The sequence below is a fragment of the Scyliorhinus canicula genome, chromosome 17 (assembly GCF_902713615.1).
Source record: "Scyliorhinus canicula chromosome 17, sScyCan1.1, whole genome shotgun sequence".
In the NCBI taxonomy this organism is placed as follows: Eukaryota; Metazoa; Chordata; class Chondrichthyes; order Carcharhiniformes; family Scyliorhinidae; genus Scyliorhinus; species Scyliorhinus canicula.
In genome coordinates this window covers 83973681-83998955 of record NC_052162.1, presented here as the reverse complement: position 1 = coordinate 83998955, position 25275 = coordinate 83973681, and the positions used below count along the sequence as shown (strand labels likewise).

Sequence of the window (25275 nt, the reverse complement as noted above, 5' to 3'; positions counted from 1 at the left end):
TCATTGCTGATTAACTAGTTTTGTAAAGAGGGGAACCGACATCTGATTCTACTGCAAATTTATATTAACTATTTGGACTTGGCTAAGATGGGCCCGAAGGACAATTTTGGAAACAGATTGGCTTATAAAATCAAGGGTAAAGTTTGTTTCTAAATTCATTCACCTGATGTGAGACGTCGCTGGCTAGGTAAGCATTTATTGCCCATCCCTGATTGCCCTTGAGGTGGTGGTGAGCTGTCTCCTTGAACCATTGCAGTCCATGTGGTGTAGTTACACCCACAGTGCTGTTAGAGAGGGAGTTCCATGAGGTGTAGGTGCATCCACAGTGCTGGTAGGAGGATGTTCCATGTAGTGGCATGTTGGCACAATGATTAGCACTGCTGCCTCACAGCACCAGGGACCTAGTTCAATTCCGACCTTGGGTGACTGTCTGTGTGGAGTTTGCACATTCTCTGTGTGTCTGCTTGGGTTTCCTCTGGGTGCTCCGATTTCCTCCCACAGTTCAAAGATATACAGGTCAGGTGGACAGGCCCTGCTAAAATGGCCCCTTCATGTTCAATGATATGCAGGTTTGGTAGAGTTATGGGGTCAGAGTGTGGACCTAGGTGAGGTGCTCTTTAAGAGGGTCAGTGCAGACTATGGGCCCAATGGCCTCCTTCTGTACTGTAGGAATTCTATGTGTAAAGGTACAGTGCTGTGAGGGAGGAAGTTCCATGTGGTGTAGATACACCTACAGTGCTGTTTGAGAGGGAGTTCCATGTGGTGTCGGTACACCAACAGTTGTTAGGGAGTTCCACGTTGTGTAGGTAAACCAACAGTGCTGTTAGGGAGGGAGTCCCATGGGATGTAGGTACGTCCACGGTGCTGTTAGGGAGGGAGTTTCATGGGATGTAGGTACACCCACAGTGCTGTTAGGGAGAGAGTTCCATGTGGTGTAGGTACACCCACAGTGCTGTTAGGGAGAGAGTTCCATGTGGTGTAGGATTCCTGTGAACCTTTGAGAATGGAACCAAGTGCCAGTTGTAATGAAAATCAGCCTTTGCCGTTCTCTAGTCTAGACTACGTTTTTTTCCAAGCCAACACTGTAGTTTCAATTCCTGCTATTTGCTGAATTTTCAAAAGAAATTGCATTTGGCGAATTGAAACCGGGACATGGTTATTTACAATAAATTTCCACTGTGATTCCCGAATAAGTTCTGGTATGGCAACTCACAGCCAGCCTGGAAGCCACAAATCTGGGTCCCTGTCCCCAGCGCTTCCCCCAGATTTCCTGCAATGTTGGTGCCTGGAGTCCGGTGTCGAGATTGTAAACCTCAGATTCAGATCCCCGCCCTTGTGCCGTGGTATCACGGACTCACCTGATGAAGGAGACGAGCTTCGAAAGCTAGTGATTCAAAACAAATCTGTTGGACTTTAACCCGGTGTTGTAAGACTTCTTATTGTGCCATGTCCAACACCGGCATCTCCGCATCGTGGTATCAGAGACAGTGGTTGACAGTTTGTGGCCATGGCCTTGCTTTCCCATCTCTGAAAGTCTTCCCGACTGCCAGGGTGGCCGCGCTGGGAGAGGGTAAAGTGTTGTGAGCCATCAGTTTGAGCGGACTGCCCGTCAGGTTCCAGCCATGGACGGTGTAAGGGCGCCGGGCAGGCGGGCTGTACATGGCTTGGTGCGGTGGCCTGTCCTGAGCCAAGCTGCAGTCCGGATGAACCATGCGAACGTGCGACAGCGCCCCCCTGGCCGGCAGCTGCAAGTCCTTGGCGGCCAGAGCGTCGAGCGAGGACAGAGAGGGGAGGTGGAACAGGAGAGGCGGAGTTCGGTGAGCCAGCAGCATGTCAGCAGGCGGCGAGTTGGCCCCTCTCAGCCGGGGGCAGAGTGGCAAGGTGAGGCGCTGAGGGGCCAGGCCTCGAGCTGGACCCATCCTGTAACAGAGTGGGTCGTCCACGCTGCACAGCTCCCGGTCTCGGCAGCCCATCCTTAGCGAGGCTGCAGCCACGTGGAACAAAGGCGGAGAGCAGGGTGGAGAGAGCACTGAGCCGAAAGGAGCGGAAGTTCCAGTGCAAGAGCTTCCCAGAGAATCAGAGTACCCAACTGGGGGGAGGAAAATAAAGAGAAACTATTAAAAACTGTCTGAGGACTCGGCTCACACTGAATAAATAGTTATTGCAAAGGGAGGTGAGACTCCCACACAGTTAACAAGGGAAATTTGAAAGAGGCGGATATTAATTTTGAGTAATATGTTTATTTAATCTTACTTCGATTACACAGATTCAGAGTCAGTGCACATACCTGCTGGCTTTTGAACGTGAAAGTTTTGAAAGGCTAGGGGTGGTCGACAGTCCACAGGTCTCCAGGGGTAACTACCCATCACTCTGTCCAGATTCACCCTAAAATACAAGGTGACAAGTTGCAGATTGAATAGTCCTCAGAGCTCTCAGTAAAATGCAAGATAATACTAATAACCTTAATTTGTGTCACAAGTAGGCTTACATTAAAACTGCAATGAAGCCACACTCCGACGCCAGAGGGAGAATTCAGAATGTCCAATTCACCTAACAAGCACATCTTTCGGGACTTGTGGGAGGAAACCGAAGTAAACCTCCCGGAGTAAACCCACGCAGACACAGGGAGAACTCCGCACAGACAGTGGAATGAATAGTCCTCAGCGCTCTCGGCTTAATGACCTTGACTATTTTAACAAAAATAGCGACACCTCAAAAGGATTTAATAATTACTGCAGCCACCAAATAGCCACAAGATAACTCATAACATTCTACAGCCACAACGAAAACCAGAGGTGGTTTTATTGGCTAACGGTGGATTTGTGAATCTAACTGCATCTGTGATATCTCTCCGGCTGTTCCAAATTTGAGGTTTGGGAGGGTTTTGTCTACCTGTTTCTCCCGGGATCTCTGAAACCTTTGGCAAAAGGATTTCGGTCAATTTTCAACCTCGTAATCTACAAAAGTACAAAAATGCAAAGTTACAAATAAGCATTGGTGGATGAAAATGATAAACACCACGGGTTCATTCACGGTTCAAACTGTTTGGGAAACGTGGAGCCGGGTTCTCCGTTTCTGAGTCTAAGTGCTGATGCCAACAGAGAATCCGTGGACTTGCACATCAGAAATATCGGAGCCACACCGCACCGATTCTGCTACCGGTGAGGGGCTAGCACCGGCACCGCGTGGAACACCATCCAAACCCAGGAATCGCCATGTCCATGATGGACACTCGCAGAGCTGCAGCCTTGCTTAAGCAATACATTCCCCACCCGCACACCGATCGGGGCTGAAAAGATGGGACAAGTTATGCTGGAGGGACCATACAGCTGATGGGTCAGCTGGGGCCAGAGGGGACCCAGGAGGGTGCCTGGGAGAGGGAGGGGGGGGGGGTCACCTATAAGACACAGGGCACCAGGATTAAAGCTGCATGGCTGCCTTGCCAGCTGTGGTAATGGTATTGCGTACCCGTCCACCCCGTACCCCACAACCCACCTGCTTGGCACCCCCCCACCCCCTCCCACTACACCCCCCGGACAGCAGCACGGCATGTCGCCAAAGTATGGCGGTGCTGGCACATCGACCCATCAGAAGCGGAGAATCGCGGATGGGCCCCACTCATGGTATGCGAACGGTGTTTCAACTACGCACGCCGTGCATCGCATTGACGCCGTTTTCAAGGAGGCGGATCATCGCGATTCGGCGTCAAACCGGCGCCTACCGTGATTTTGGTGTTGGGAGCTCCACCTGATTGCACGCCCTGATTATGATGTCGGCCTACAGAAAATCCTGCCCGTGGAGTTCAAGTTAAATGGGGTATGAACCGGACAGATAAAATGTGGGATTCAAAGTTATCAATGCTGATTTTGAGAAGATACTGAGAAATGTGTGCTTAAAATTAACAAATACAGCTGAGATTCTGTGAAGCAATAAAGCTGAAATCAACATTGTGTAAAGAGCCACTTGGGAACATAGAGCCATTAATACTAATTAGACATTGATTAAAGATAGAGATTAAGAGTCAGACCTGCTGAGATTGACCGGTATTTTCTGTTTTGGTTTCAGATTCCAGCATCCGCACTAATTTGTTTTTAAGATGCAGAGAATGCGACTTACATCTGCATAATTAATATAAATATATATACAATGCACATTGCGAAGTACATCCACATATTTCTACACATAATTGCTATGTATCTGCAATTCAGTTTCCTGTTGGGAGAACGGGCCACTCCAGAGAGACTGTGTTCCTCTTCCCTACCCCTCAGTATCTCACCCGCTCAAATCTCTTTCTCTCTTATCTGTCAGCAGGCTCCCTCTCTGACCTGTCAATATTATTTCACTCAATCCCTAACCTGCCTGTCCCTCTCACTCTGTGACCTGTCAATGTCTCTCTCTCTTACCTGCCAGTCTGTCTGTCTCTCTCTCTCTTCCCCCTCTCCTACTCATCTGTCACTCTCTCTCTCCCTCTCCTACCTGTCAGTCTTTCTTTCTCTCTCCCCTGTCTAACAGTCTCTCTCTCTTACCTTTCAGTCTCTCTCTCCCCTACCCGTCAGTCTCTCTCTTTCTATCTCTCTATCTTTCCTACCCGTCAGTCTCGCTCTCTCTCTCTCCTTCCCTCCTACCTCTCTCTTTCCTACCTGATTGCCTCTTTCTCTCTCTCTTGCTCTCTCTCCTACCTGATTGCCTCTTTCTCTCTCTCTTGCTCTCTCTCCTACCTGTCAGTCTCTCTCTCTCTCTCTCTCTCTCCAACCTGTCAGTCTCTCTCTCGCTCTCTCTTGCTCTCTCTCCTACCTGTCAGTCTCTCTCTCTCTCTCTCTCTCCAACCTGTCAGTCTCTCTCTCGCTCTCTCTTGCTCTCTCTCCAACTGTCAGTCTCTCTCTCTCTTGCTCTCTCTCCAACCTGTCAGTCTCTCTCTCGCTCTCTCTTGCTCTCTCTCCAACTGTCAGTCTCTCTCTCTCTCTCTCTCTCTCTCCTACCTGTCAGTCTCTCTCTCTCTCTCTCTCTCTCCTACCTGTCAGTCTCTCTCTCTCTCTCTCGCTCTCTCTCCTACCTGTCAGTCTCTCTCTCTCTCTCTCTCTCTTGTTCTCTCTCCTACCTGTCAGTCTCTCTCTCTCTCTCTCTCCTACCTGTCAGTCTCTCTCTCTCTCTCTCTCTCCTACCTGTCAGTCTCTCTCTCTCTCTCTCTTGTTCTCTCTCCTACCTGTCAGTCTCTCTCTCTCTCTCTCTCTCTCTCTTGTTCTCTCTCCTACCTGTCAGTCTCTCTCTCTCTCTCTCCTACCTGTCAGTCTCTCTCTCTCTCTCTCTTGCTCTCTCTCCTACCTGTCAGTCTCTCTCTCTCTCTCTCTCTCTCCAACCTGTCAGTCTCTCTCTCTCTCTCTCTCTCTCCTACCTGTCAGTCTCTCTCTCTCTCTTGCTCTCTCTCCTACCTGTCAGTCTCTCTCTCTCTCTCTCTCTCTCTCTCCAACCTGTCAGTCTCTCTCTCGCTCTCTCTTGCTCTCTCTCCTACCTGTCAGTCTCTCTCTCTCTCTTGCTCTCTGTGGCGCTAACAATTATAGTCAAAGACGAGAGACAAGTTCAATCGAGGCTTTATTGCTGTGTGATGCTATTCCTCTGGCTGCAACTGAAGACTAGAGTCTGAGTGACTCACACGCATATTTATACACAAGCTCCCTGTGGGCGGAGCTAGCCGGCAGGGGCTTACCGGAGGAACCTGTATTACAGGTACAGCCATACATCCCCCTACTGCAAGTACACATATCTACTGTGGTTATCACCACATTCTCTCTCCTACCTGTCAGTTTCTCTCTCTCTCTCTCTCTCTCTCTCTCTCCTACCTGTCAGTTTCTCTCTTTCCCCTATCTGTCAGTCTCTCTCTCTCCTCGCTATCTGTCCGACTCTCACTCTCTCTTCTTGCAACTTACCTGCTGGTTCTGATAAGCGGTGACTGTTGTGAATTCAGTCTCTGGGAAAGCGAATGTGTGGACTCCATTAGCTGGGAGGGTCTGATTGACAGAGATATGTTCATCCGCCTCTTTCACTATCACATGGATTCGCGGCCGGTACTTGTGCATAGATTGGAGAACAATCTGGAAATAGTGAGAGAAGTATTTTAAAGGTGCAATTTATCAAAATCTACAGTTTGTTGAACAGGTCACTGATCTCATCTCCTTCCAGTTATAAATTGTGTTTTTAATTAATATGCATATGTTTGAAACCAACCTCATGATAAATCGCTAGAGGGGTTAAATTTGGGACTGAAAAGATCACAGTCTGAGCTGTCTGAATTTATTCGCTATTATCATGGTGAGCAATGGGGACCGTAGACTGCGCAAACCTGCAGGATAATGCAAGTTCTGTCAGGGATAAGAGAACATTTCATTGCTGAGGAAATGTATCCCATGCATTTTATTTTAAACCAGGTATCAGAATTATCGATTTTAAAGCACATTTATTGCCCATCGCTAATTGCACTTGAGGGGGCAGTTAAGAGTCGACCACATTGCTGTGGGTCTGGAGTCACATGGTAAGGACGGCAGATCCCCTTCCCTAAAGGACATTATTGAACCAGATGGGCTCATTAGACTTTTAATTCCAGGTTTTTTTATTGAATTCAAATTTCACCATCCACAGTGCCAGGATTTGAACCTGGGACCCTCTGGATCTCTGGAGTACCAGTCCAGTGACAATACCACTATGCCACTGCTTTGCCGAATGAATCTACTCCCACTGTCATTTCAGGTGTGCATTCCAAATCATCACATAAATACCTGAGTATTACACAGTTTCACCTATTGTCTCCGACATACAAATACACAATTAAATATACACAGACACAGTCGCACACATGTACTGTCACCCATACACTCACTATCACACACATACTGTCTCACACACACACATTGTTACACACACACATTGTTACACACTATTACACACACACATATTGTCTCACACACAAACACACAGTCACACACATACTGTCATGAACACACTGTCACACACATGCTATCAGGAACACATACACACTGTCACACACACTGTCATAAACACACACTGTCACACACACTGTCACAAACACACACAGTCTCACAAACACATATACACACTGTCACATACACAGACAAACACACGCACTGTCACACACACTGCGACACACACACACACACTATCGCAAACACACTGTCACACACTGTGACAAATACACATTCACATACACTCATACACCATCACAACCACACACACTGACATGCACACACTGTGACAAATACACACCATCACAAACACACTTTCACACACACACTGTCACAAACATACACACACACACACACAATCACAAACACATATTGTCACACAGTCACAAATACACACACATTGTCTCACACACACACTCAGAAACACATTGTCTCAAACACCAACACACAGTCACAAACATACACACACTGTCTCGCACACACAGTCACAAACACACTTAGACTCTCTCACACACACAGTGTAACAAACACATGCACTGTCTCACACACACACACTGTCACACACACGTTACATCCCACACTGTTACAAACACACCATCACAAGCACACACTGTCATAAACACACACACTGTCACAGACACACACTGTCAGAAATCCACTGTTACATACCCACACTGTTACAAACACACGCCATCACAAACACAGACGGTCGCAAACACATGCTGTCACACACTGTGACAAATACACACTGTCACATACACTCATAAACCATCACAACCACACACTGACATACACACACTGTGACAATTACACACCATCACAAACACACTTTCACAAACACACTTTCACATACTGTCACAAACACATACACTCTCACAAACACACATTGTCCCAAACACACTGTCACAAATACACACATTGTCACACACACTCACAAACACAATTTCTCAAACACACATACACTGTCACACACACACAGTGCATTCAGACTGTCACACACAGTGTCACAAAGACATGCACTGTCTCACACACACACTGTCACAAACACATACTGTTACATACCCACACTGTTACAAACACACCATCACAAACACACCATCACAAACACACCATCACAAACACACACTGTTACATACCCAGACTGTTACAAACACACACCATCACAAACACACATGGTCGCAAACATACGCTGTCACACACACTGTCACAAACATATACTGCCACACATGCACTGTCACAAACACAAAATGTCACACACACACACTGTCAGACACACAGACTGTCTCACACACACTGTCTCACACACACATACTGTCGTTTATCCACATTGTGACAAACAAACACCGTGACAAACGCACGGACACTAACACACAATACACACTGTCATAAACACACAGTCACAAACACACTGTCACAAACACGTTTCAAAAATATATATTTAGCGTGCCCAATTCTTATTTTCCAATGAAGGGGCAATTTATCATGGACAGTCTACCTACCCTACACATCTTTTTGGATTGTGAGGGTGAGACCCATGCAGACATGGGGAGAATGTGCAAACTCCACATGGACAGTGACCCGGGGCCAGGCTCCAACCCGGGTCCTCAGCGCTGTGAGGCAGCGGTGCTAACCACTGTGCCACTGTGCCATCGTCCCGCTGTCACAAACACACACTGTCACACACTCCCTGTCACAAACACACGCACAGTCACAAGCATACACACTCTGTCACAAACATACACACACTGTCACACACACACACTCACAATTACACACTGTCACACATATGCACACTGTCACACACACAAACACTGTCACACACACACTGTCACAAACATATGGTCACAAACACACACACACTGTCACAAACATACACACACTGTCACAAACAAACAATGCCACACAAACTGTCACCAGCACACAGTCACCTCCACATACTGTCGGATACACATGCACTGTCATAAATACTGTCACAACAACACACTGCCACATGCAGGCACTGTTAGAAACACATAAACTGGCTTCCGTGATATAGTTGAAGTACACACATGTGGTATCTCTCCCCAACATTCTTGCTTTTTTTCCTTTTTATGGCACCGTGAATCGACTATGAGACCGCAAAAACTGTTGTAGACGAGTAACCAACAAACTTCTTCTAAGAATATCAAAAATGTAACGAATTTTAGCCAAAAAAAATCTTTGACTGAAATAGATAACTGTCGCATCAGACGCAACTAAGATGTTGGCTGCCTCCTCCATGGCACTAATATCCGACACTCTCAGCAAAATTTTGATTGCCGAGCTGGACAAGTCTTGTGCATGTGTTTATGGCAGTGTGTGTTTGTGAGAGTGTATGTCTGTAACAGTGTGTGTGTATGTGATAGTGTGTGTCTGACAATGTTTAGCACTGGAGTTGACAGATTCACCGGAGGAGGGGCTATCCTCCATCCGATCCTCCCTCGACTCCACTCATGCAACTGTTGTCTCCCATGCCACCATCTTCAGCGATTTTAAGACGGCCCTCTAAGACCGCAGCAACATGATCAACGCACTGGAGTCTGAGATGACTGTGGTGAGTAAAGAGAATATGATGCTGTGGAATAGAGTTGGTGACCTGGAGAACTTATCCAGACGACAGGACCTACGCATTGTGGGGTTATCAGAGGGGTTTGAAGACCACATCCATAATCAGTTTTTTCCAGACTTTAAAAAATGTTGGTGGGAGACGGCATTACGTGAGCCTCCGGAGTTGGATGGGCCTACTCTAAGGCCAAAGCCTCGCCATGGTGACTCCTCATGAGGTGAGAAGAGCAATTAAATTGATCAAAGATAAATTGATGAGTCAACTGTCGGAGACTACATTGTTGGACTATGTGTCAAACTTTAGGGAGAGATTAACTGGAGCTGGTGAGTTGGCTAGAAAATATTTAAAATTGTCACAGCATGTGTTGAAAAAAATGAGATGGATAAGAAATCAAAAATTTGTGGTTTTGTTAGTGGGGAGCAAGTATTAATATTGTTACCAATGGGTGAACCATTAAAAGCAAGATTTAGTGGGCATTATCAAATTGAAAATAAATTGAGTAAGGTGAATTAATTGACAAGGATGGAAGGAAAACTCACAGTGTAATATTCTCAAAAGGTATTCTGATAGAGAAAGAAAGAAGGAGGAGGTAGTAATCATTGTAACTCAGGGAGAAGAGATAATCAGATGATTCTGAATTTGACATTCCTCAAATTAGATTGGACGATAAGGAAGTGATAAGAAATTGGGATAAATTATTGAGTTACCTTCCGGAAGAAAGTCAAAGTGACCTCAAAGTGTGATTGCAGTCATATCGAACTATATGTGAGAACAAAGTAGGAAGTACTAAAGTAATTATACATGATGCAGATGTAGGAAACACTACTCCAATTAAGCAACATACATATAGGCTCAATCCACTAAAGTTGACACAGGTACAAAATGAGATTGAAAGCATGCTTAAGAATGATATAATTGAAGTGTGTTGAAGGGATTGGAGCTCACCTACTGTGATGGTACCAAAACCAGATGGAATGCAACGATTGTGTTTGGACTATAGGAAAGTCAAATCAGTTATGAAGTCAGATTCATATCCTATCTCTCGTTTGGAAGACTGTTGAAAAGGTGAGACAACTGAATTTTACCAAACTTGGCTTACTTAAAGGAGACTGGAGACTTAAAGGAGGTTTCAGCTTTTGTGACGCCAAAATATTATCAGTTTAAGGTTATGCCATTTGGAATGAAGAATGTGCCAGCAACATTCCAAAGATTAACCAACAAGGTCATTTTTGGACTAAACAACTGTGCAAAGTACATTGGTGATTTGGTGGTGTTTAGTCACACACATACACTTTGTCACAAACACATACACACACACACACTGTCACAAACATACATGGTCACAAACACACATAGTCAGAAACACACAGTCACAAATATACATACTCACTGTCACAAACACACCTAGTCCGAAAAACACATTCATTATCACAAATGCACTGTCGCAAACACAGATTGTCAGAAACACACACACGTTGTCATAAACGCACACTGTCACACACACAGTCACAAATACACATAGCCAGAAACACACATACACTATCACAAACATACACATTCACTCACAAACACACAATGTCACAAACAGACTCTGTCAGAAACACGTATGGCGGGATTGTCCCAAAAAATGACTAAGTGCCATTTTGGGTGAGATTCACGGGTGATTCCCGCTGGGTGTATGGGCACGATCCAGATCGCAATCCATCCACACTTAGTAGTGCAAACAATGGGGCAGCACGTGGCGTAGTAGTTAGCAATGCTGCCTCACGGCGCCAAGGTCCCAGGTTCGATCCCGGCTCTGGGTCACTGTCCTTGTGGAGTCTGCACATTCTCCCTGTGTCTGCATGGGTTTCACCCCCACAACCCAAAGATGTTCGGGGTAGGTGAATTGGCCACACTAAATTGCCCTTTAATTGAAAAAAATGAATTGGGTACTTTAAATTTATATTTAATAAAAAGTAGTGCAAACAATGACCCCCCCCCCCCACCCCCCCACCTGAAACACGGCGAGTCAGAGTCCCCAGGCATCTGATTCGCCTGACTCGGTTCACTGCGAACAAGGGGGAGCAGCATTTAAATGGTCCTTCAGCACTCACTCCCAGTCAAACTAGGAGGGTGTCAGCATGGAGATCTATTCCTTGATTTCTGGATTCAGACCTGGCCAAGCTTCTGGATTCTGTGGAGGTGAGGGAGAGCACCCTGTGCCCCCGAGGAGGTGGCAAATGTCACCTGGGAGGTATTGCAGCTGCAGTTAGTGCAGGCAGCATGACCAAGAGGACCACCATCCAACATAGGAAGAAGATGAATGAGTTTGTGTCAGCTGCAAGGGTAAATTGCACCTCTCTCCTCCTGGCATCAGACCCACCTGCCACCCTTTAATTCCCAAGCATCTTCCCCCAATCTACTGGCTGACAACTTGCACCCTCCCAACATCCAACCTCCAAGATTGTTCCTCAGAACCCCCGGCACTCACCATCACAACCCCTTTATGCCTACATGCAGTGCCCACACATGCCACCTACTATAAAACCCCCTGGCCCATCAGTCATGCGGCTCACAATTCCTTTCTTTGTCCTCACAAGAGACGATAGCCCATATTAAGAGCGAAACCCTAAAGATCCGAGTCCTCACCCCGCTATGGGAGACGAACCCTGGAGATCGCAAGGTTGCCCGAGGAGCGAGCAGTTACTGACAGTGAAGTTGGCCTGCACCAGTGAAGTGAACATCTACTACACCTTCATCCAGATGACCTGTGTCGATTGAATTGCTTATTCAGAAGACCCTGTCCTTTCCCTTCACTGAACCTATATGCATTGTCTTGCAGGATCACCATCTGATGAGGCTGGGTCATTTGGAGTCTCTGCCACCGCTCCCTCTGCCACCCAAGAGACCACCTCAGAGGAGAGCTCTGGGGAGAACACCAACAATGTATCACCTGCATCTTCCACCATCACAGCAATACACACTCGATGGGCCACATTAGCAGACAGACTGTCCTGTGAACACCATAGACCTGCTGATGTACAACAGGTGGAGGCAGGAACATCCAAACAGTCGGAGGGCTGCTGGATCCCAGTCCTCAGCTGGGCGCCATCTAGATGCTGAGCCTCTGGACAAGGTTCTCCTAGAGCTGCTACAGATGATAAGTTAGAGCCGTGAGGTTCAGGAGGGGGTGGGTGTCAGTGACATTCAGTTTGGAGGAGTTCCAAAGGCTTCGAGTACAGGAGATGGTGCTGGCATTGAGTGGCACCCAGGCCAACACTGCTAGGGTGGTGACCACAGTGGAAAGCCTGGAGCATGATGTGCGAGCCATGGGTGGTGGTGTCCAGGCATGGCTCAGTCACTGGCGACCCTGGCTGAGGGCCTCGACATCATGCCTCATTCGCTGAGGGACATGTCCCAGACATAGGTGGACATTACTGAGGCACTCCAGAGCATGAATCTGTCACAGAGGGCCACTGCTCAAGGCATCAACACCTTAGTGCAAACAATGGGGGGTCTCCAGGTCTGGCAGAGCCAGATGACTCAGAGCTCACACCAGCTGCACCTCCATCCCATGGGGTCACCCAGGGTCTTCGGGCCTCCTCAGGGAGGAGGAAGCACTGGAGCCCATCCCGGGTCCTTTCACCAAGGAGACTCAGGCACTCTCCAATCCTTAAAACTTCCTCCCCAAGGGCAGCAAGCAGAATAGGGAGGCACAGCGACACCATGACATAAGTAAGTCGGCCCAAGCCCTCTAACTTCGAGACCTACAGAGGACACTTGCCAAAGGTATTAAAGGTCTCAGAGCATGGAAGTCAGCAAGTGTTGTGTTTTGTGTTCGTTGTCCAGCAAGGAGTCTTCCGAACTGCTTGTGACTTGTCCAAACCAGGATTCTTTATTGAATCAACGAGGTGAGGTAATGATCTGATACAGAACAAGTTATCATGGAGTTTCTTTATACTCCCCTAGAACTATCCTTATGTACGATTGTCCTCATGTAAATCTTATAACCGTCTGAGGATCACCGGATCTGCCCTCACTAAAATCTGAGTGCCTTGTCACATGACAACTGTTTCCAGACCACATGGTGGATCTGTACTGCCACCTGCTGTTTGGAGGTCGCACCATCAACTATCTACTATATTGTTTATTGTATATATTGTATATCACCACAGCAACCTCCACCTCTCATGTGCATCCTGGCGACACACCTCAACATAATGCAAGACCACGGAAGATTAAGAAGGTTTGGGAGCACTGAGTGGTATTCATAGTTTATTTTTGTTTGTGTTTTTTTTAATTTAAAGTACCCAATTCATTTTTCCAATTAAGGGCCAATTTAGCATGGCCAATCCACCTAGCGTACACATCTAGGTGTGAAACCCACGCAACAACGGGGAGAATGTGTAAACTCCACACGGACAGTGACCCAGAGCCAGGATCGAACCTGGGACCTCGGCACCGTGAGGCAACAGTGCTAACCCACTGCGCCACCGTGCTGCCCCTCAGTATTCATAGTTAGGGGGAATGGATAATTGTCACATTAAAATGGTTACCAGTAAAACATTTCAGACCTGAAGCATGCAATAGCTCTGTATTTCAATATTCACAACAGGGTGGGTCTCTCTCCCCATCTGGAGTCACTTCCTGCTAGAAGTCTCCCAACAAACGGCACTGGTGGGAACCTAGGAAATCCACAATGACCAACATCCTGGACTGCAAGCCCATCAATCACTAGATACAGATGTCCACCCCACGCCACACTCCTCTTCCACCACAGTGGTCCAAAATAACTAGTTGCCGATGCAGATTCCATCATGAGGATGGGAGCCAGCGCACTGTAGCAGAAAGACAGGACTCACACTTAATCAGAACCTAAGAAGCACCACAGCCTTGCTCAAAGCAAGTGGTCATCACCACTTGAATAGTGACTCACTGACTGTGCTTACACAGGGCCATCACTTTGGTGTGATGTAACATGGACCCTTGGAGGGGGGATGGCATGGAAGGGGATATGGGAAGGAGGAACAGGGAGATCAGGTAAGAGGCGAGGTGATGTGGGGGGATATTGAGTTGATGGACACACCGCCATGTATCATGCGAATCTGGAGGCTATGAAGGCCTCCCTGGTCCTCCTGCAGTGCCGGACCCTTGCCGCCACATGTCCTCAATCCTCCAGCTCCACCTCGTCCTCCAGTCCCTCATGGCCCTCCTCCTCAGAGGCCGCATGTTCCTCCTCCTCTTCATCCAGAATGGTGCTCTGCTGTTGTGCCAGGTTGTAGAGGGCAGAGCACCACAAAGCAGGATATGTTCTGGGGCTGTATTGCAATACACCGCCACAGGGGTCCAGGCAGTGGAATCCATTTTTAGCAGCCTGATGCACTGCTCAATGACAGAATGGGTGGCAGGTGGGCCTCATTGTGGCAGGACTCCGCTCCCATCTCAGGCTTTCTCACTGGCATTATCAGCCATAACGTCAGCGGGTAACCCTTGTCACCCATGATTCAGCCCGTCACCCTGGGCTGGCCCTCGAAGACACCGGAGTTCTCCAAGTGCCCCAGGATGTAACTGTCATGCATGGTCCCAGAAACGTGGGGACACTTTGGGAGGAACAATGGTTAGCTCTGCTGCCTCACACTGCCAGGGACCCAGGTTCATTATGACCTTGGATGACTATCTGTGTGGAGTTTGTACATTCTCCCATATTGTGTGGGTTTCCTCTGACACAGTCCAAAGATGTGCAGGTTAGGTGGATTGGCCATGGGAAAATATTGCCCTTAGTGTCTAGGGATGTGCAGCTGAGGTGGGGTATGGGGATAGGTTGGGGAGTGGACCTAGGTAGGCTGGGCTTCAGAGGATTGGTGCAGTCCCGACGGGCTGAATGGCCCCCTTCAACACTGTAGGGATTATATGCTTCTATGGAAAGCGTGCAGACATGTGCATGACCCTTCGACGTTGGACACACAGGATTTGGAGATTCAGGCTCCCTTGACCTGAGGAATCCCAGGTGGCAGGATTAGTGAGCCTGGTCCAGGTCGAAGGTTACATAGTCTGATGCCCGAGCGTACAGAGCATCCATCACCTCCCGCGACATGCGAGCTGATGACGGCGAAATGCCACACAGGCCCCGCTCGAGCCCTGGAATTACCTAGTTTCAAGGAAATTAAAGGCCGCAGTGCCCTCCTCCTCCACAGGGTACCATGTCCGCGAGGTCGTGACACAGGTGCTGCACTGCCTCGGTGTTGAGACACAGTCTCCTGCGGCACACGATGTTCGTCAGCTCATTGTAGGACCAGCGAGTCCTGTACACCCTCACTCGTCTTTGGCCTTGCCTTCTGGCCCCCGCCGCAGCCTGATGGGTGGCCAGGTCTTGAGCATGTGCGGCCCCCTGCTGATGTGGTGCAGGCTCCAGCCTGCCTTTGCCTCAATGGCAATCTCAATAATGAGAGTAAAATGAATGTAAATGAGATGTGAGCAGTTTCTCATACTTTCTGGGCAATATCCTGATCACGTCAGCTGGAGCGGGATAGGAGAATGGTAAACTGTTTGGTGCTCGAAGCGATTCCCATTTTAGGGCTCACCCACTATTCTCCTGATATAGAGAATTGAGCCTGGGAGACCTCATCGGCATGTTGGCTCAGTGGTTAGCACTGCCGCCTCACATCTCCAGTGACCGAGTTCAATTTTAGCCTCGGGTGACGGTCTGTGTGGAGTTTGCGCTTTCTCCCCGTGTCTGCATGGGTTTCCTCCGGGGGCTCTGGTTTCCTCCCACAGTCCAAAGATGTGCAGGTTAGGTGGATTGGTCATGCTACATTGCCACTTATTGTCCAAAAGGATAGGTGGGGTTACTGGTTACAGGGATAGATCGAGGCATGGGCTTAAGTTGGGTACTCTTTCAAGGGCCGGTGTAGACTCGATGGGCTGAATGGCCTCCTTCTGCACTGTAAATTCTATGATTCTATGAAAAAAGTGGTGGGCATGAAAGTGGGGGGGGGGGGGGGGTTTGGTTCTGCCTCACAAAATATCACAATATACAGACTGTCACACACACTGCCATGTACAGACATTGTCACATGCAGAAACTGCCACAAACAGACTGAAAGAAACAAACACAGTCACAAACAAACGCTGTCACACACATACATTGTCACAAATAGACATTCATGTGCATTGCCACATGCACAGATTGCCACATGCAGAAATTGTCAGATCATACACTGTCATAAACACACACTGTCACAAATACACACACACTGTCACAAACACAAATTGTCACAAACACACACAGTCACAAACGCACACGCAGTCGCAAACTGTCAAACACAAACTGTCACAAACACACACACACAATCACAAAACCAAACTGTCACAAATACACACACTGTCACAAATGCATCTACTATCACAAATACACACTGTCACAAACACACTCATACTGACACTGTCACACATATTCACACTGTCACAAACACACACACTGTCAGAAACGATCACCCAATGTCACAAACACAAACTATCACAAATACAAACACACTGTCACAAACACACTATCACAAATACACACGGTCACAACAACATTGTTAGAACTACACACACACTGCCACAACATACATTGTCACAAATACACACATGCTGTCACAAACACACACCGTCACAAACACAATGTCACACACAGTCACAAATAAAAACACACTGTCACAAACACACAGTCACAAATGCACACACTGTCACAAACGCACCAACACTGTCACAAATACACACACTGCAAGAAACACATAGTGTCATAAACACACATTGTCACAAATACAAATATAAACACACTGTCACAAACGCACACTGTCACAAACACACACTGTCACAAACACATTGTCACAAACACAGTCACAAACAAACTCACACTGTCATACACACATTCACAAACACACAGTCATAAATACAGACACTGTCATAAACACGCACACTCACAAACACACGATCACAAACCCACACTGTCAGAAATACACACTTACTGTCACAAGCGCACACTGCCAGAAACACACACATTCACAAACACACACTATCAAAAACCCCGCACTGTCAGAAACACACTCACAAACACACACTATCACAAACCCACACTGCCAGAAACATATTCACAAACACACACTATCAAAAACCCCGCACTGTCAGAAACACACTCACAAACACACACTATCACAAACCCACACTGCCAGAAACATATTCACAAACACACACTATGACAATGCCCACATTGTCAGAAACATGCACTCCAGCGCAGTGACACTGGACCAGTCGTGTCCAAAGCACCTCCGCAACTCCATGATGACCGTTGAAATCAACGGGTACAGGACACCGGCCCTGACTTCGGGAGCACCGAGAGCTTCGTACACCCAGATCTGGTAAGATGCTGTTCACTCCCTATTTTCCATGCACAGCAAACTATCTCCCTCGCTTCGGGCTCCCACTCTGTTCACCTCCAAGGGCGCACCGTCGCGACCCTAACGATCCAGGGTACTAGTTACTCAAACTTCCAGCTGTACATGCTCCCTGAACTCTGCGCCCCACTCCTACTGGGACTCGATTTCCAGTGTAACCTCAAAAATCTCACACTCAGCTTCGGCGGGCCCTTGCCACCACTCACTTTGCAGCCTCGCCACCCTAAAAATCGACCCCACCCTCCACTCTTTACCAATCTCACGCCGGACTGCATGAGTCGTAGCCACTCGCAGCAGGCGATACAGCCTGCAGGACAGGGTATTTATCAGAACCAAGATCTATAGGCTCCTAAGTGAGGGGATCATAGAGGCCAGTAACAGTCCCTGGAGAGCTCAGGTGGTGGTCGTCAAGACCGGGGAAACATTCCGAATGGTAGTGGACTATAGCCAGACCATTAATCGGTTCACGTTCCTTGATGCGTATCCCCTTCCCAGAATTGCAGACATGGTGAATCAGATCGCCCACTATAAAGTATTTTCCACAGTGGATCTGGTCTGCATACCATCAGCTGCCAATCCGCCCGGAGGACCGCCACTTCACGGTGTTTGAGGCCGACGACCGCCTCTTCCACTTCCCCCGGGTTCCCTTTGGCGTCACTAATGGGGTCTCGGTGTTCCAAAGAGTAATGGACCAAATGGTGGACCAGTACGGGCTGTGGGCCACGTTTCCGTACCTGGATAACGTCACCATCTGCGGCCACGACCAGCAGGACCACGACGCTAACCTCGATCGATTTCTCCAGACTGCCCAGAAACTCAACCTCACGTATAACACAGAGAAATGCGTTTTCCACATGACCAGGCTGGCCATCCTCAGCTATGTCGTGGAGAACGGAGTCCTGGCCCCAACCTGGACCGTATGCGCCCCCTCTTAGACCTCCCTCTACCTCATTGTCCCAGGACCCTCAAAAGGTGCCTGGGATTCTTCTCATATTATGCCCAGTGGGTCCCTCAATATGCGGACAAAGCCCGCCCACTATTTAAGGCCACACTCTTCCCTCTATCGGATGAGGCTTGTCAGGCCTTCACTCGTATGAAGGACGACATCGCCAAAGCAGCCATGTGGGCCGTGGATGAATCCGTCCCTTTCCAGGAAGAGAGCGATGCCTCAGAGGTCGCTCTCGCAGCCACACTAAATCAGGCAGGGAGACCAGTCGCCTTTTTCTCCCGAACCCTCTCCGCATCAGAACTTCGACACTCCTCGGTCGAAAAGGAAGCACAAGCCATCGTGGAAGCGATTTGTCACTGGAGGCACTACCTTGCAGGTAGGAGGTTCACCCTCATCACCGACCAAAGATCGGTTGCCTTTATGTTCGACAACTCTCAAAGGGGCAAGATCAAAAATTATAAGATCTTACGGTGGAGGATCGAACTCTCCACCTACTAGTACGATATTATGTACCGACTGGGGAAACTCAACGAGCCCCCAGATGCCCTGTCCCGCGGCACGTGCGCCAGCGTGCAAGACGACCGCTGAAAGCTATTCACGATGACTTCTGCCACCCGGGGGTCACCCGGCTCGCTCACTACTTCAAAGCCCGAAATCTGCCTTTCTCCACCGAGGCGGTGAAAGCCATCACCAGGGACTGCCCGATCTGTGCGGAGTGGAAACCGCGCTTCTATAGACCAGACAGGGCCCACCTGGTCAAGGCTTCTCGGCCCTTTGAACGCCTCGCTATCGATTTCAAAGGGCAACTCCCCTCGACCAATAGGAATGTGTACTTCCTGGACGTCACCGACGAGTTCTCTCGTTTTACCTTTTCTATCCCATGCCCCGATATCACCTCCCACACAGTCATTAGGGCCCTGCATAGTATCTTCACCCTGTTTGGTTTCCCCAGCTATGTACACAGCGACAGGCGTTCGACCTTTATGAGCGACGAGCTGCGTCAGTACCTGCTCAAAAATGGCATTGTCTCGAGCAGGACTACCAGCTACAACCCCAGGGGGAACAGGCAGGTGGAGAGGGAGAACGCGACGGTCTGGAAGACCGTTCTACTGACCCTCCGGTCCAGGAAGCTCCCGACCTCCCATTGGCAAGAAGTCCTCCCTGACGCGCTCCATGCTATTAGGTCCCTCCTATGTACGGCCACCAACCAGACCCCTCACGAGCGGCTGTTTGTTTTTTCCAGGGGCACTACCACGGGGCTTCGCTCCCAGCATGGTTAAAGACACCGGGCCCTGTTCTCCTCCGGAAGCACATCCGGACTCACAAGACTGACCCACTCATAGAGAGAGTGCTCCTGCTCCATTCAAACCCACACTACACATTTATAGAGTACCCTGACGGCCGTCAGGACACTGTTTCCCTCCGGGACCTGGCACCTGCAGGATCCAACTCCGACACCACCGCCGCTGAGATACCCATCACACTAAACCCCTCCCAACCCCCCGCGCCTAGCGCTCCCATGCCTGCAGTTCCGCTGCCTGTGCTCCGTGCCCCCGCGCCATTGGGTTTCCGGCGCTCCCCGTCACCAGTCGAACCAGTCGGATATGAAGCTCTGGCCGAATCACCCCTGGAGTCCGCCATGGTTCCCTCGCCTACCGCCACCGCCCAGCCACCAGAAGAGGCTGCAACCCCGGTGCTTCGTCAATCCCAGAGGACGACCCGGCGCCAGATCGACTTAACCTGTAATTTATAACCTGTAAATTGTAACTTGTAATTCGCAATTGGGAATTGGTAGATACATCACCCCCGCTGGACTCAATTTTTACAGGGGGTGAATGTGGTGAATCACAGTCCGTGTTATTGACACTGTTATTATATATGATGTACTGTGTCTGTGCAAGCTCGGTATACGAGCAGTTGCGGGGCTCTGCCCCTAGGGGGAGATGAGGAGTTTGTACTGGGCTCCACTCTGGGCTCCGCCCATGGCTCCTCCCACTAACCGGAAGTATAAAGCCTGGCAGTCTGAGCCTGCCTGCCAGTTCATCTCGTCGCAGGCAGGCTCCGTTGTAAGATCATTAAAACCACTGTTCACTTCCAACTACGTGTCGTGTGAATTGATAGTCACATCACACTCACTGTCACAAACCTACACTGTCACAAACACAAGCAGTCACATCACACACAGATTACTGTCTCGCGTACACTCTCCGTTTGAAAATTATTGCTTTCAACAATATTTCCCCTGTTAGTGGTTGTAGAAACAAAATGGTTTTGGACCAGCATTTCTCAGATGAGGTTAAGATTGGACACTGAATACTCACATGTCCCTTTTCGTCCATGTCATTGTTGGTGAGTTTCACCCGGTCAAAGCTGACGACTTGCTTCATCCAGGACTCCCCTGAAGCTGGCGAGTCAGGGTGCACGTACAGCCGGGGGGTTAGCGGAGACTGTTCCGTGTTCCCGGCCACCATCCACTGAGAGCTGTGGTACACATACCTGTAAACAGGCAGCACACACGCGGTGAACGTCTGGGGAGACTGAAAGGGGCGGGGTGAGGGGGGAGGGTTTCAGCCAAGGATAACGGATATGAGAATTATAGAACAATGCACTGGAGGAGGGTATTCGGCCCATCCTGCGTGTGTTGGTTCTATCCCATTAGTCCCACCCCCTTGCACATCCATCACACGGTGCTGTAACATTCGCTTCAATTATCCATCCATTCTTTTTAGAAAGTCATTATTAAATCTGTTCCCAGCAAGTTTCTTGGCCGTTCATTCCCGATCATGATAACTTGTGTTTAGAAAAACTCCTTTTGAGAAACATCTGGGATTGCTGATCCTGCAGCCACTAGGAACAGTGTCGGCTTATCTGCTTTCTCAACCGCCTTCCTCATTTTAAACATGATCAAATCTCCCACCTTGAGCACGTCTGCTGTGTGGCCGTTTTAGAGTCACGGAGCTCTACGGCACAGAATGAGGCCCTTCGGCCCATCGTGTTTGGGGCCGGCCATCAAGCGTATTCCTATTTTCCAGCACTTGGTCTTGTATGCTTAGGCGTTTCAAATGCTCATGTAAATACTTCTTATATGTTGTGAGGGTTGCCGCCTCTACCGCCCTTTCAGGCAGTGAATTCCAGATTCCCACCACCCTTTGGGTGAAAAAGTCTTTCCTCACATTACTTCTCAACCTCCTGCTCCTCACCTTAATTCTGTGCCCCTCTACTAAGGAAAATTTCCTTCCGATCCACCCTATCTATACCCCTGATAATTTTGTCCCCCTCAATCAGGACCCCCTCTCTGCTCCAAGGAGAACAACCCCAAGTCTAACCAACCTCTCTTGGTAGCTGCAACTCTCCAGCCCAGACAACATCCTGGTGAATCTGCAACCTCTCCAGTGCAATCACACCCCTCCTATAATGTGGATTCCAGAACTGCACACATAACTCTAACTGTGGCCTAACCAGCGTTTTATACAGTTCCAGCATAACCTCCCTGCTCTTACATTCTCTGATAATAAACGCAAGCACCTATGCCTTCATAACCACCTTACTACCTCGCCTGTTGGATTCAGGGATCTTTAGATATGCACCACAAGGTCCCTCTGGTCCTCCCTCGGGGTTCGGGTGCATAGAATCCACCGCATTTTGTCTTTATCAGTTCTGTTTGTATTTATTTCTAAACTGATGAGCAACAAGCATTATGCAGAGCGACCCACTCTCACGATGTGAAATCCGGTCACATCGCTGAATCCGAACATTAAAAAGCGACTAGCTGTTGAAAACAATACAGTTGAATTTTAATCGTCTAATCGAATGTTGTAGGCTTTGAAACAATAGTGTATAAAAGGCAAGTCACAAAGTAATCCTTGCCCTAATGTCAGTGAAGGACATTCGTGTTATGTGTGTTAAAGATTTAAGTGTCAGTAGAGCTAAATGAGTTGGCATTATACTGTGCTGCTGTACCTGTATCTCTTCGAATCCACTGGGATAATGTCCATGGCGATATAATATTGTTTGGCGGCAGATAGACCTTTGATTTTCACCCGCACGGCGGGAAACATGCGCCTGCGGATAGGTAAAGCACCGTTAGATCTCGCTTCTCCGCTCTCAGCCCGTCCCAAGTTCCGAATTTCAACATTGTACTGAAGAGTGCCTTTACTCCTCAGAGAACCCGGATCCCTGATTCTGACCATTTCTAATCAAGGTTATTGACTAACTGGGACTGAATCAGGCACGTGTGGAGATTCCCCTTCCCGTATGTTTTACACCCAACACCACACTTCGGCAGCCTTGCTCAATGTAAACGAGGAAGGGACACATCGTTCCATCTCTGATAGGCAGCGCCACAAACATCTCCCGAATATTTGAAACGAATTAATCATTAACGCGTCTGTTTCCGTGCAGCAGGGGAGGTAATGGCGTGTTTGTTTGTTTTTTTTAGCAGCCTGTTATTTGCAAAACTGAAAGCAAACGGGCTGTCAGGGAAAACGAGACTCTCCCAATCTGCGGACGCCTGGAAGTCACAACTTTATCTGAATGGGATTAAGAAGCGAATCCCCAATCTCGATCAGAAAACAAAACCTATCTTTTTATTCGGTGCTTGTTTTATAATTTGTCAAGAATTAGAGTTCCCCGAACACATCTACATTTCCTGATTTAGTTACCACATGAAGACAGAACAGCCTAGAGAATATGAACTGAAATGCAATGCACTGATGCAATCGCTCGGTGCATCGTGCATGGACCCAGTCTCTCTCTCTCTCTCTCACCTGCCAGCTTTAGTAATGATCATCTCTGTCCCAATCTCGTGAAATCGTTTCCAAAGCTCCATTCCTTGTAGGTCTACTTGGAAACCTCCCGGGTCTCCCCCTCGGCAATTGCGGGGTTGAGTCCTTTGGCCTCTCGCTTCCTCTGCTCCACCAACGAAATGCAAAACACCAAAGGCAAAAGTCCCCGTTACAACAAAAAACAAACAAATCCCGAGCTAAACCATGTCCAACGCCACGGGTTCGACACCCTGTCATATTAACCCCCCCCCCCCCCCCCCACCCCACAGACACACACACAGACCCATCAACATCCTCAGCTGAACGTTACCTCCACCCCAGCAAGTGGCAACTTTACACTCGAAACAAAAACACGAATAAAGTTTATTCAAAAAGTTCCAAGAAACTTGGAATCTGTATCTGGGATATTTTTTTAAAAATAAACGTTATCCACATTAATTTGCTCATGGGGTATAGACAGCAGATATAATTTCAAATTCTGATTATTGCTGCTTCACACCTTTTTAATGGGAACCCTGATTAAACGGGGAGAGAATTAAATTAGAGATTAAAACATATATTCGGCAAAAGCAGAATAAAAATATGGAAGTAAAAAGCAGATGTTTTTAAAAAAGCAATAGCCGAATTACTGGCAGATAGAAACTAGATTAGAAACATATTTCAAAGTCTTCTAATTTGGAGTCATCATCCTGTGAGGAATTAGAGTGGAGAAATGTGAAGATAGCGGAGATTTTCCGCTATTGTTTGCTGTGAATTAGTCTGTCTCCCAGGTTCGATCAATATTAGACAAAGTTGACTGACCAGATTGTTCCTCTTCCCTCTGCCTGGAGCTCTCGGGGTGTTTCAGTCCATCTCTCACGTTCTCATCCTTGGTGTCTTCAAGTTTCCTCTTCAGAGAGCCCCCCACCAAAGATTCCACAGAGAAAGCGTGAGCGCGGGAACTCAGAGCCATCGGGGGGGCCCCTTACCATTCAATCCCGGCCAAGAGGCGCCAGTCCCGGGGGCGAGAGGAGAGGGAGAAAACGGCGGACGCGTCCGGGTCCAGCTGGGAGACTGAGGAGATCGGCTCTGCGTTCCAGAACGAGTCCCATTCCAGTCAGTGGGAGGCTTGGACTCTCTGCATCGCTCCTGGGCAAGGGAGAGCCTTTCGTGTCTCCAATGTCACCCCCACTCCCTCCCGGCAGTGCCAATTGCGCTTCTGGAGGGCTAGGGCTCATCGCCCGTTGAAGTCAAGCCAGCAGCAACACCCCAGTGCAGCCAAGGGCGAGTGAAGCTTCCCTAATTATAGCCAAGGAAGAGCGCCTATCCTTGCTCTGGCTGGATGTGGAGATAATTGCTAGCAGGCAGACCTGCCTGTCTGGCGATACAGTATGTAAATATGGGCATGTCCAGATCACCGACACGTTTTATTAGCCCTGTGACAAGTTAAGATCAACTTTGGCAAAGAACTCATCTTCAAAGGGAAATGGCCCAATAAGGGAGAATCTCTAGTAACACTGTCTGCAACAATATATACAGAAAAGATATAGAATATATAATGTGTGCTACACACACACACATACACACA

The 25275-nt window shown here is 48.3% G+C and overlaps 1 protein-coding gene across 1 annotated transcript; it reads right to left on the bottom strand.

Annotated features, from left to right (window-relative positions):
• Positions 1-717: 717 nt before the first annotated feature.
• Positions 718-25054, bottom strand: LOC119952026 (T-box transcription factor TBX22-like). Its single transcript, XM_038775495.1, has 8 exons — positions 24510-25054; positions 23691-23832; positions 22885-22986; positions 21246-21420; positions 5925-6089; positions 2893-2957; positions 2288-2385; positions 718-2089 (listed from the first exon to the last, which is right to left on the bottom strand). The coding sequence occupies exons 1-8, from the start codon at positions 24658-24660 to the stop codon at positions 1479-1481; spliced, it is 1509 nt and encodes a 502-aa protein (XP_038631423.1). The 5' UTR covers positions 24661-25054; the 3' UTR covers positions 718-1478.
• Positions 25055-25275: the final 221 nt, after the last annotated feature.